The sequence below is a fragment of the Fulmarus glacialis genome, unplaced genomic scaffold (genome assembly GCF_000690835.1).
Source record: "Fulmarus glacialis isolate BGI_N327 unplaced genomic scaffold, ASM69083v1 scaffold8940, whole genome shotgun sequence".
Classification (NCBI taxonomy): Eukaryota; Metazoa; Chordata; class Aves; order Procellariiformes; family Procellariidae; genus Fulmarus; species Fulmarus glacialis.
Window position 1 is genome coordinate 56671 of NW_009185930.1, and position 12619 is coordinate 69289.

General features: G+C 43.0%; 1 protein-coding gene across 1 annotated transcript in view; it reads right to left on the minus strand.

The window, feature by feature from the left end:
• Positions 1–12619, minus strand: part of DCC (DCC netrin 1 receptor) — a 189834-nt gene that overhangs the window by 32063 nt on the left and 145152 nt on the right. The window contains exons 16-17 of the mRNA XM_009584865.1: positions 7835–7900; positions 5353–5515 (exon numbers count right to left, since the gene is read on the minus strand). Coding sequence (XP_009583160.1) covers positions 5353–5515; positions 7835–7900 — 229 coding nt within the window. The remainder of the gene's footprint in view (positions 1–5352; positions 5516–7834; positions 7901–12619) is intronic.

Below are 12619 nucleotides of genomic sequence, written 5' to 3' on the forward strand. Positions count from 1 at the left end.
CTCTCACTGGCGTTCCTAGGACTCACACCGCGTGAGTCATTTGAGTACTTGGGTAACTCCCTTCCTATCACACGCTGCAGGCGGTATTGTGGAAGGTGGCATGGGGTTATTTTACCAGAAAAAATCTTGAGGAAATTTTAAACTTTAAGGAGTCAATTTCTGTTCCTTGCTAAATTTTCTCAGCCTGGTCTAGAAAGCAAGAGGTGCGTGTCGCAACTACGTGCATCACTAAACATTCTGCTTTCAAGAGAAGGAACAAAGACATCCTATAATTTAAAATGTCACCGAGGGCACAGCCCTGTCTCAGCCCCAGGAGCCGATGGCAATGACATTTTACTTCAGCAGAAAATACTTCAGTCCTCAAACTGCCACCCTTAAAGGCAGAAATTGCTTTAGGTCCTTCGACTGGTCGGTACCCGAAAAGCTCTTCAAGGGTCAAAAGATATGATCTGGAAAGTTAGTGGTGGAGGCGAGCCTGGGGTTGTTCAGAGATTTTTGTTTATAGCCCGCACGAAATAGGAGTGTTGGCCTCTGGTCATAATTACTGCCTGTGTTTAGTCTGTTCCTTGCTAATCGCCAAAACTTAATAATTTAAAATTATAGTATTTCAAAAAACAGGAATAAAGAACATGGAATAAAGACAGTTCTTCAATACCTTGTTGCACAGACCCTAGTACCATCCTGATTAACACCTACAAGAATAATTATGAGCACTTGCATTCAAACCTTAATGTATGACCCGCCTGAAGTTAAAAAGTAAAGTTGTTGTCTCATTCAAAAAAAGACCATAATTTTGGTTGTAAACTAGGAATTACTTTCTTCTCTTCGGGATATAGCAGCTTTTTTGTCACTTGCAATTGAAAATAATTCATTTCTCCAGGCTTGAGCTAGGCAAGAGAAATTTCAGCCCCAAAGTAATTTTATACGCAACTGTAAATAGCGGGTTATAATGAATGTGTCATTCCAACCGTAACTACAAAACCACTACAGCAATGATATCATTTAAAAATATATGCAATGATCTAGCCTGGTTTGCATTGTTTTTTCTCACAAATTATTGATGTTCTGACAGCCCGTGAGTAGCAAATTGAATCAGAGCCAGGAGTGCATACGAAAAGGTCATCAATAACAAATGAAAATAAATCCTCCCCTGGAATGTTTTGTTTATGCAATGCAGAAGTTGAGGTTCGGCTTCTGAAAATGGATCTACCCTCAAATTCAGGGAGAGGCAGGATCTTTGCTGCACCAGACACGCACATTATACCTATAGAAGACAGTCATAAAAGCTTCAACATCAGCTTCAAACCTCAGCTGCAGCAATGGAAACTGATGCTTCAGAAGTTCGTGTTGAGATTTACAGTGTGATTCAAATTTAGTCCATTACCCATTTTATAGCTGGAGCAGGGACTGGGAAGACAAGGAGCTTGGAATTGAAAAATTGATCTCAGCTGGCAGTGTTTCTGTTGTTGTTCAATTATTTTACAACATGAAATGCATCCAGCTTGCATACCATAATGGTATCTATTTTTTTCCTAAGGATGGATATAAAACCAGAGTTCAGCTCTGCCCTTAAAATATGTATTATGGTCATGCAATCTTGAATAATGATAGCAGAACTTAAGCTGTACTTTCAAAACAAATAAACTCTGTGGAGAGGAAACTCTTTCTCATAGTCCATTTCTACAGTTTCCAGCACACCACCGCCTGGGCAGAGACTCCAGCCGTTACCCAGCACACCCACATAGCTCCTAACAATATACACATGCTACACAGAATAATTTTTCAAATACTCCAGAGTGAGATTACTCTTCATTGCCTTCATTTTACAGTTACATTACCCCAGAGAAAACAGTTAAGGTTATAACAACTCAGCCTAGTTTATTTTTTTAACAACAACTGAAGATGTCTCCATCTGAAGACCTCAGAAATAAACTGTTCTCCTGGGCAAAACGAGTTTCTGCTTGTAAAAAAACCACGGGTAACCACCCGGTCCTGGTCTGATCAGATGCCTTTTCTCATGGAGCAGGGACAGTTTCGGAGACAGGACACAGAAGCAATGGCCCCATAAGATGTAAACACCTCCCGCACGAACCCTGAGCCTCCCGCGCTGCTGTTTGCAAAGCACTTGAAGATACTCAACAATAAATGCGAACATCACTTCACCTTAATTATCCCTCTGATGCATGAGTTAATACTTTATTTTTGCCCTTTACTCTTAACCTGGCAAAAAACCGTGCACTTTGCCTTTTGGGCTGTATTAAAGGAAATTCAACTGGTATAGAGGTCCTGTGCAAAAAAAAAAAAAAAGAATACAAAACGATTCTTTCTCCCGAAAATCTCCCCCAGTGTTTACAGATGAAAAATTATTTCATTTTGGCCTCTTTATTTCCTGCCAGCCATCCCGAAAAGCTGAACCACCAGTACCTGCCTCTCCTATCATCTGGCTTCACGGTCCTCTCCCCCGCGGTAAGATCCCGCCTCACGCCACCGTGCAAGAGATGGGGCAGAGCCGCAGCTAACGAGCAACCCCGGCCCGGAGGAAGCACAGAAACCAGGAGTATCTCCGGGGAACACACGGAGGCTCTTTAGTGGCTCCAACTCATTCACCGTTAGTTTGAGTTTGATTATGCTTTGCTTAATGCCTCCCCCGAGCCTTCCCAAATGTACGCTGACACATCCCTATTACTTACATAGGACTTAAACTAGCCAGCTTGTTTTCTTGCAGCCTCTTTTTACACCACTCCCCCACCCAGCACACTAATTGGCTGGGCCCTTGGTCAAGACTATGCTTCGTTTTTAATGGTTTAAATATGCACTATTTACCTACCAGGCTCGGACTAGATGTCCACCCTCACCTCTTCTCCTGTGGCAGTCATAACCTCGTCTTACCAGTCCATAGGCTAATAGTTCTGGCATGTTACAAATTTTTGTTATACCTTGAAGCCTTAAAAAATTCCTGGAAGAAGCAGGTCCTGCAGTTCGGGTGTATGCCGTACAAAGTGATATTTTCCCTTATTTTAAGATTCAGCTGGGATTCATCTTCTCTAAGCTTAAGCTCTGAACTGACCCGCCTGGAGCAGGAGTGCACTGAAGGAGGGAGCTGATGGGTGGCCCCACCGACCACCCTCCGCGGCACCGCATCAGCAGACGCTGCCAGGGCAGCGGAAGGTGTAGTTACAGTGAGGGTGTGAATCTCAATTACTGCAGGAGCCATACGTTCCCCTTATGCACAACTGGGTAAGTTACTGCACCTGAATCTTTACTCACATTTTTCTCCCCTGTTTTTTTACTGGCGTCAAATTGTCACAGGGTTTGTACGGCTGATATTTCATTCTTCCCTAGACGGCAGAGACAGAAAATACCTACTAAGCCACCTAGGTCAGTACCAGGTTGTTCTGTATAACATGCTTTATCGTGCTTTGTTCAGCCAAGTTTTAATTAACTTAAGAAATATGACTTTCCTCCACTGAAGGCTTACAGGAGATTATTCCATCACCTGCAAGTTTTTGCTCTGGGGAAGGACACATGCATTATACAATGAGACTTGGCCTTTACCCTTATTGCAGTCCTTTTGTTCAGTAGTTCATCGGTGATTTTAAACAAAGAACCAGCTGCCAATAAAAGCCTAAATCTAAACTCTTTGTATCACAGTATGCATCTCTCCAGGCAAGTCAGAAACAAAGTAATTCCCACCAATAACCTCTGTTTTGAAGAAGTTCACGTTTTTTCCTGTTGTGCTAAATTTAAGATCTACTGTTCAATTTTTATTGCGCTATATTTTTCGAACTTTCAGTGCAGAAACGGTTGGTTCAGGGTAACTTGGGTGAGATTCACCTGCCCGTAGTATACCCCTTTAGAAGTTAAACAGCATATCCAAATCCACCAGCTTCACATTTTTTTAATCAATGGACAGCAATAAGCATCTTCAGATGGCAAGTCTTCTGATGTCTTAGGATAAGACGAATGATTCTTTGAATGCTCCTGTTCTTCCCCAGGGGCCACAGAGGAGGTCAGGGTTGATTAATTCAAACTTGGATATTTAAGTTTTAGACACCTAATTCTGGATAGATGAATCTCTCTATTTGTTTCTCTTTCTTGTAATTCCCTTTTCCCTGTTAGGAACTCAAGAGAGATTTAGCCTTGATTCACCAAACACTACTCAGAAGAATTTCCATTGCCTTCACACGATAGCCTGATTTTCAGGTGTTAAGACTTACAATAGAAGCAGATTTCCAAATCAGTTCATCATTCAACTACCCCAGCACTCCTAAAAGTATGGGCCCTTACTTTTCTGCCTAAATGAGAGCTTTCTTATTTAAAAAATCTACCCTCAAATACCCACTTTCAGAGAAAGCACTTCCCCCAGTGACTGTAAAACCCTACAAGCTGCCATCCGCCTGTGCTCAACCAGCCCGAAGCTGATTTCAGCGAACATGGGAGCTGTTCGGTTCCCAGACCACCCCTTCTTTCCTCGTGCCACACTTCTTTAAGCATCAGTGCAAATCAATGTCATAGTGTCTTGCCCTTAGTGCAAACATTTATCAGTCCTGTGGGCAAGCTACCATTAAACTTTCTCATGTCTGGTCTTTCACAATGGTATAATAATACAACGAAGTAATAATAAAATAATGAATAGTTTCCTAATTTTCAATTAATTAAATGCGTCAAGCCCAGCTCTGTTTCAAACCCACCTCTAATTTCTCATAAAAACTGAAAAAAGTTTTGTGCCTTACACTGCTGCCCTTTTATAGCCTTTAAGAATGCTAAAGATATTTTCCCCATAATTCTCTATAGACTTTTTTTTTCCAAGTATATGAGAATTATCTGGAGAAACAGTTGTTGACGCTTCTTCCTCAAAGACTTTTGAAGACGGACTGTCTGGAGAGGATAACATCCTCACAAAGGTTAGCAAGTGAGCAGGACCGTCTGTGTTTCTCAGCCGCAGGTGCAGGGCTGCAGAGTCAGAAAGATGGACAGCATCACCAGGCACAGACAAATACGGTTTTTTTGCCTTTAAATCAATGGAATTGATTCTTTCCTGTGTCTGAATTATACTCGGCAATATAAACAACAGAGAGCTGTGCATGGCAGGCTTATTTTTCAAGGCTCGCCATGTCAGGGGTACTTATTCTCCATGGTTTACTCTGCAGCCTGGGGGACAGGGGACATTCTCCAATCCCCCAATGGCCAGCTTCCCCTAGCCCATGCCTCCAAAAACTACAAGAGATCCAGACCCAAAAAGCAGTTCGGTCCCAGAACCCACGTCTCCACAGTATGAATGTTATTGCCCATATCTATCTTGAAGCTGAGCATCACTGCCTTTCCCTTCCATCCCACGATTTGAGAACATACTTCCTCTGCTGTGCCGAGGAGCGCCTGGTGCAGATGACGGCCACCACCACCACCACCACCACGGTGATGACGCCGATGGTGACGACGATGATGACGAGGAGGTTGCTGTTCTTCTGGGGCGTGACGCTGCCGTGGGGAGGGTGCATCTGCCCGATGGGAGGCTCTGAAAGAAGACAGACAACGAGGGGATGGTTAGCGCCGGATTTGCTCCCCTCCCTCTTTAGGAGTCACCCATAAAATAAAACACATAAAGCCTGTCAGGTGGCATGAATTCCTCTGAAAAAGCAGACGGAGGGTATGGAAGGGTGTCATAAAGAGCTGAAATTATGTCTTGCTGCATTTCAGTGGTATAGCAAACAGGAAAATACTTAACCTGTAATGACTTTGCATTTTCTGGGTGTTAATAACCTGATGTTGGGAGTCAGTAACTCTCAGCTCATTTTTGCTATTATCAGCTGAAAATGGAAATACAGGGACTATGGATTTTTTCTTTATGGCCCGTATAGTCTTTCTTGGTATTTACAGGCAAATACAAATCTTGTGCATCAGCCAACCTGAATGCCCGATTCATTTGTCAGCACTGCATTCACCCCCCAGTCAGTCTCACATCACATTATATTTTGTTTATTGCTATGCTGACCAGATCCCTACGCAACGCTTGAGCAGGTTAAGGGCTCAATCGTTTGAAGCGATCAGCTTCCTTAGTTTCAATGCAGCAGCAAGACTGGGACTGAAAATAGCATCATTTCTGGTGTCAAGTCCCAGTCAAACTGACTTCAGTTGGTCACTTGCTTTCAACAATATTTTCCCTATTGCACTGGGAATAGCACAGTTTATATTTTTATAATCTTGTTGGATAACGCCTCCAGTTACACAGCGTTGGGCCATATGTTGCAGACACCTGCACAAAACAGCGAGTAATCCTTTTGCTCTGGCTGCTAAGGCAATCTTATAGGCATCCTATAGGATTACAAACTCACGAACCCCAAAATATCTTTCCACTTAAGCTTGGAGAAAAACTAAACATTCGGTGCAATGGGATGCAAAGGGAAGAGCTCCATGTCCAAGATTTCAAAAGAAAAGTAACTCAAGAGTTTTCATATGGCATCATCCCCACAACGTCCCACGTAAAAACTAAACAAGACTTGTCTGGGATCTCATTTTGCCTTTACTACAACTGAATGTGAAAGGAAAAAAAGGACAAATCTTTCCAAATACAGTTTCAGTTAGCTATAGATGTAATTTAACTGTAATATTCTGCCTTGATTTTCTGACCTAATATCCTTTCTTTACTTAACTAATTATACTATTTAAATAATTTGCCCTTTCCTCATAGCTTTTTCAGGCAACTGAATAAGACGAGCAGCTGCGAGTGCCATCTTTTCAGCATTACAACGGTCTAGTACAGAAATCCCAAAGATTTGGGGATTTGGTTTCTTTTTCATTTCCATGCTGAGTAAAAGGCACTGAAGGAATATACCACATAAAATACAGTGACTATCAAGAAAAACAAAATTTTTTTTCTCCCCACCCTTTACTGCAGGCGCGGGAAGCTCTCTTTATTTCTCAAAAATCAGTTTTCCTATATTTATGATGAATTACTATAAAGAAGAGGAGAAAAGCCTAAAACAGTGGTGTACTGGCTGCAGCAAAGTAGGACAGAAAAAGGTAACAAAATTTTGCATTCCCTCCTCGTCTTGACTTAGGAAAATAACCAGCGTGAGTTAATCAGCTATGTGCCTTGTAATTATTTTGTACTTTCAAACCCCACTTGATACCACATTTGAGGGAATCTTGTCTGTTGTTTCATTCAATAATGTGAGATGACAATGCTTCATTAGGTAACGGAGATGGGGTCAGGAATAAGAAGTTATTGATAGCGTATCTGCACCCCAGCTGGTGCTGGTTAGGTTCAGTTAATTTTTGTTAATCCACAGGGTTTCCTCTCATGTCTTCCTATTTTAGGGCAGGATTAATTAATAAAAAAAGGATATTTTCTGCAGAAAGCTTAAATTGTAATGCATAAAATGTATTTTACAACTCTTTTTAAGCTGTTATTTTTTTAGAGGCATTCCCATTGCTTGAGATGTATCTAAAACTTCTCTTGCGATGGGATTATTATACCCAGCAACATACTTTTGGGAGTACTGCATCAGCTGGAAATCTGATGGGTAGTTTGGGGATCGGCTTTAAGAAAGCCAAACCAGAATATACGGTGTCCTGACCCTATTTTTGGTTAACATTTCTGGTTAAAACTACTGTCTGGTTTCCAGCAGGTATTTTGCACATGGATGGGATTTTCAACAGCCGAGAGAACTTTTCCCTAAAAAAAAAACAGCAGGCGTGCGACCTGTGGGCATGCTGGGTGGCCTCCAAACCATGAGAGAGAGGAACGAGAGAGCAATAAAGAGAAGAAAAGAAGGAGGTTATCACCAAAACTGCACTTAATTATGCAGCATGGTTGGACGGAGCCTGTATTTACCGTTCAGACTGCTCCTGTCAATCAGGTTGGTGTCCACCGGCCAGTAGGAGCCATCCCCGTGACGACCTGTTGGCAGAAAAAATGCATCAGACGCGGCATGGCAGATAAACCAGCGAAGTCAAGTTTGTTGCTTGAGACCGCGCCTGTCTGATAATGTTTAAACCATTAAACAGTGTGGGAAAAGTCACCCCATATGTGCTGGGGAAAATCTCTCATCAAAGCAGGCTTTGGAAAGCGAGCTGAATTTCAGCCCTGTGAGCAGCTTGCCTTGTTCTGTTGGTTTTTTCCCTCCTCCAGATGTGCTCGTTAGAGTGACAAACTAAGGTGTGATGGCAGCATCCATCTGTGCCCCCTCAGGTGACGGGAGTAATTCAGCCAGCTGCTTTTGCACAGAAGCGGCTGGAACCGCGGCAGAGGGACGGTGCTGTGCAGAAAATCGTGGGCACGTTCTCCACCGGCCAGGTGGCCTTCCACTACTATTAAGCAAGCTTTCTTTAATTTATTTTCCTGCTTGTTGAAACACAGTTGTGGAACTACAACTCCACAACAGCTTGGTTTTTACAAAAAGATTGGCTCTTTTCTAACCCTGATATAAAAAAAAAAAAGAAAGAAAAAAGAAGGGATATGATTATTATTGCAAAGATGTTTTGGCTGTTGAGGCAACTTTTGCACTCCAAATTAATATAGTAAAATTTGAGATGTTCATCTTTTCCTCTGCTTTATTTTCTCCTATTTTTCAGCTTTGGGCTGAATAGCTATGATGGTAAGTCCGTGTTTCTGCCAAGAGCAGCATCTCTGCTTCCTCACGTCCGACAGAAGGAGAATTGCAAAGGTTGGTAAAGTCCTACCAAGCATCTCTTTGTCTCTACCGAGACAAACAGGAGCTTGGTAGGACTTTACCAACTTTTGGTATGGGACTGAGCAGTCAAAGTCCATGACAGAAGCGGTTTGGGGTAAAAGCTGCTCTTCTGGCAAAGACCAAACTTATGCCAAAAACACGCTCTTGGTATGGGCATACTGCACTATAACAAAGCCCAAAACGTGGCCATTTCATTCCTCTAAAGCTAATTATTTTTTCATTTAAGGTGGCCCAGTCTCAGCTGACGCAGCAGTGCTCTGCTAGGACAGGGGAAAGGCATCTTCCCCCAGGATGGGCAGAGGCTGCCGGAGCAGCACATCAACACCGACTGCCTAAGACCCCCGGGCACTATCTTTTTTGGCTCTGCCATCCCTTACGTCAGACAAATAGTACCTGAGAGCGGGTTTTGGTTGGTGAAGGGATCATGTAAAAATTCTGAAAACTTAGTGCAGGGCAAGCAATTACCAGGGATTATTGCAGATAACTTCTACATCAAACAACCACCATCTACATCAGATCTTTTGGCAGATTAGCAAAAAACCCCACGTTTGCTCACTTTCCTGCAGTTGTTTGTTGCTGCTGTGCACTGTTAAACAACTGCCATATTCCTCTCTAGAGGCACTCGTGTTTCTGTGGATTGCGAAGAAAGTCACGTGCATAACTTTGTCTACCAATTTGGTAAGTATTTTGTGATGAATGGCCCTACATAAATGGAAGATGATTATCATCAGAAGAGACTTCAATGTAATCATCTTTTCAATCAGTGTAATTGCACAGCTACAACAACTTCATCTTAAGAAAGCAAGGTTGCAAAATATTTGCTGTAAAAGCAGACAAAATAGAGATAAATGTAAGGTATATAGTAATTCTGTTTACCAAGGTGACACTCTAGAGCAGTCCTATTCACAGTACTGCACTGCAGCGTGTGAACACATTGTGACCCTGGGGTTATACTGTGCTTAGGAAACTGGGTATCTCCATGGGAGATTGCTAAATGTTACTATTTCTTACATTTAGTCCACACTGAACCAGCTTAGCAGAGCCTAACACATTGGAAAATTTAGTCGCGATATTGGAGACTTAAAAAAACTAACCCTGCATGCCCGACTCTGAAGTTTAGTACTTCCTTAATTAACATAAGAGCACTTTTCAAGGCATTATACATGACATTTTCATTGTAAAAGTATTTGTGTAAACAGCTGCCCGTTTCATTTCTCTAATACCTGGAGATGCCATTTATTTGGGACAGCTGCAACTTGGAGGCAGCCAGGCAGCACCCGGGGAAAGGTTCGGGCTGCACTGTCCGTCTCGGAGGGGTCTTGGGCTAGAAATATTTCTGGAACGATTTATGTTTTAAAACCATCCCAAGGCAGCAAAGTCTTCCAGTTTTACTCACTGAGGGTAACCCTTTCAAAAGACCCAACTTCTGATCAGAGGCAATTTCACTGATAAGAGACAGGAAAGCAGATAACGCTTAACAAACAGTGTTTCAACAACGCTCTTTGTCAGGGATAGCCAAGATCGAATTTATGGTAAGTCGGCTCTGTTCTGCTATTAAGACATACAAACACTATTCAATATTTGGATAAACACGGAAATCTAAGCACTTAGGAGATGGGAGGTAAATCTCTGATGCACTATAAGGTTTTATATGTTAAAGGGCAGATAGGGCTTAAACCCCTAAGGATTATCCATGCTCTGTTCCAAGCCAACCCACCTCCATGAATCACTTCTATCTCTAGCTTTCACTCGGCAAGTTTAGGTTGTATTTTCCTTTAAAAAACCCAAATGATGTGCAAGAGCATTGCTACTCCAAGCCTATTGCTTCATTCAGTTTCACGGCCTCAGGTTTCGCATACCTTTATAATAATCTAATTCAAAAAGTAAGCTAACCTGCGTGCTTCCACTTCACCTTCAGTATCTTCACTGCACTCGCCTGTTCGCACTGTCCTCACTATCGCTGTCGCTCTCCACCTCCTTCCCAAATCCACCAGCGGGTTTCTGGGCTTACAGAAGACAAGTACAGAACTCCTGTCCCACCGAGTTTAGACGGAAACCCTCGGCGTCAGCCAGAAAGTCACGGGCAAGGTGGGCATAACTCAACAGATACGTCCAGATCTCGTTTGGGCTTTTTTGGGGTCAGACAATGGACTCTTCAACTTCCACCAGTTTCCAGTGGAGCTTTTTTTCTTCGTATTATTCCATCTTTTGGAACAAACCACTATAAAATCCTGACTGATCAGCTGTTTCTTTGAGAACTGCCTTTTTTAATGGAGGTTAAACAGTCTTTAAACTTGATTTTCCTACTTTTTTAATGAGTTGTACTAAAGGTGGTAACATACTTTGCGAGGTACCAAAACCTGCATCCATATGAACCTACATATCATTTCTCATCTCTCACTTCTCTGTTTAACTTCTGTTTTCCCCCAGGTCTGTCTTTCAAATGTTTCAGTAACTTGAGTCTTTCTCTGAAAAAGCATATCCTTTTCCCACAACTGTATCTCAGCTGCCACTATATGAAATAAACATTTCAACTTGGTCTTGTCAAGGCAAAAAAAATCAAGTTGTCGGTGACAACAACAATTCTTCATCCTCTCAGGTCTCCAGCACTTGGAAATTGGCCAAAAATTCTGTTGTCATTTTGCTGTAAATCTCCTTCCTTTTTCATGCTTCACTCGAGCAGCTTCCTTATTTGCAAACTTCAGGTATCCCCGCACGGCACGGGCAGATCGGTAGACGTTGAGGGAATGCTCTCTCCTTGCAAAGCGCTCACTGCAAGCCAACTACCTGAGCTGGAGAGCTGGAGGGGGAATGACACTTGCTGTTATATCATCTGGCTCCTCTGAACCAGACACGGCCCTGCGCTACCACTGTTGCTGTATTTTGCCTTAAACAGTCCAAAATACGGAGAAAATAAGCTGAGCAATATTCTCACATGAGACAGCAGAGACTGTAAGAGATATTTCCTACCCCATGGGTGTCCTCAGGGAAGCTCAAGCATGCAAACTAAGTCACTGGGAGGTTCAAGCATGCAAACTAAGTCATTGGCTCTCACAGCCAACACAAGCTGTCAGGTGCCATCAGAAAAGCTGCTCCTCTGTTTCCATGGAAAAGCTGAGCTCCCTAAGTTAGTTATGGTGCTGAGCACTTGGAAACCTGCTCCAGGACGAAGCAGAAGATAGCAGAAGATAGCAAGTTGTCTTCGGGGGGCAGCTCTAGCTTGCTGCTGACCTGCAGCCCTCCTAGAAACCTGGTAGAGTAATGAAGCTCAGACACAGCAGAGTAAAAGCAGAGTAAGGAGGACGGCTGAAAAGAAAGGGGCAATGGGAGCTTCTGCCCAGAGCAGACACAGAGACATCTGAGAAAAACAAAACATCCCCCTAGCACCTTGTTCCAATTCGGTATCATCTTCTCGGAAGGTAGAAATACAATTCAGAAGAGAGAAAGGTTTAATAATATATGTTTTGCAGTTCAGTATCGCTCCAGAGGCTGCTCTTCATCCTGGAGGATGGACACCAGTTCGGCCTGAGATGGGCAATGCTGCGCAGCCACATCCCGTACTCGCACACCCAGCCGGGAGGAGGAGCGGTGGGTCACACGCTGACTTCAGAGAGCACTGAGGTGAGGATCCATCTCCATGTGCATGGCTATTCACAAGGTCCCTCTTTGGTCAGTGATGACAGAAGGAAAACACACAACCACGATTGAACCTGCTTCTCTGGGATGGGAAAAGCTGGTTTTTGAAGGTACCCACCTCTCCCCATTGACCACACTATATGGCAGACTTTGGGATGTACAATATTAGCTTTCATCGCTGAGGTTCTGCATCCATCAGCATTTAAACAAGTCGGAGCATGAGGACTTGTGTCTTCTTCCCATTATGGTCAGCACCTGGTAACGAAGGAGACACCCACGTTGTCCTGATG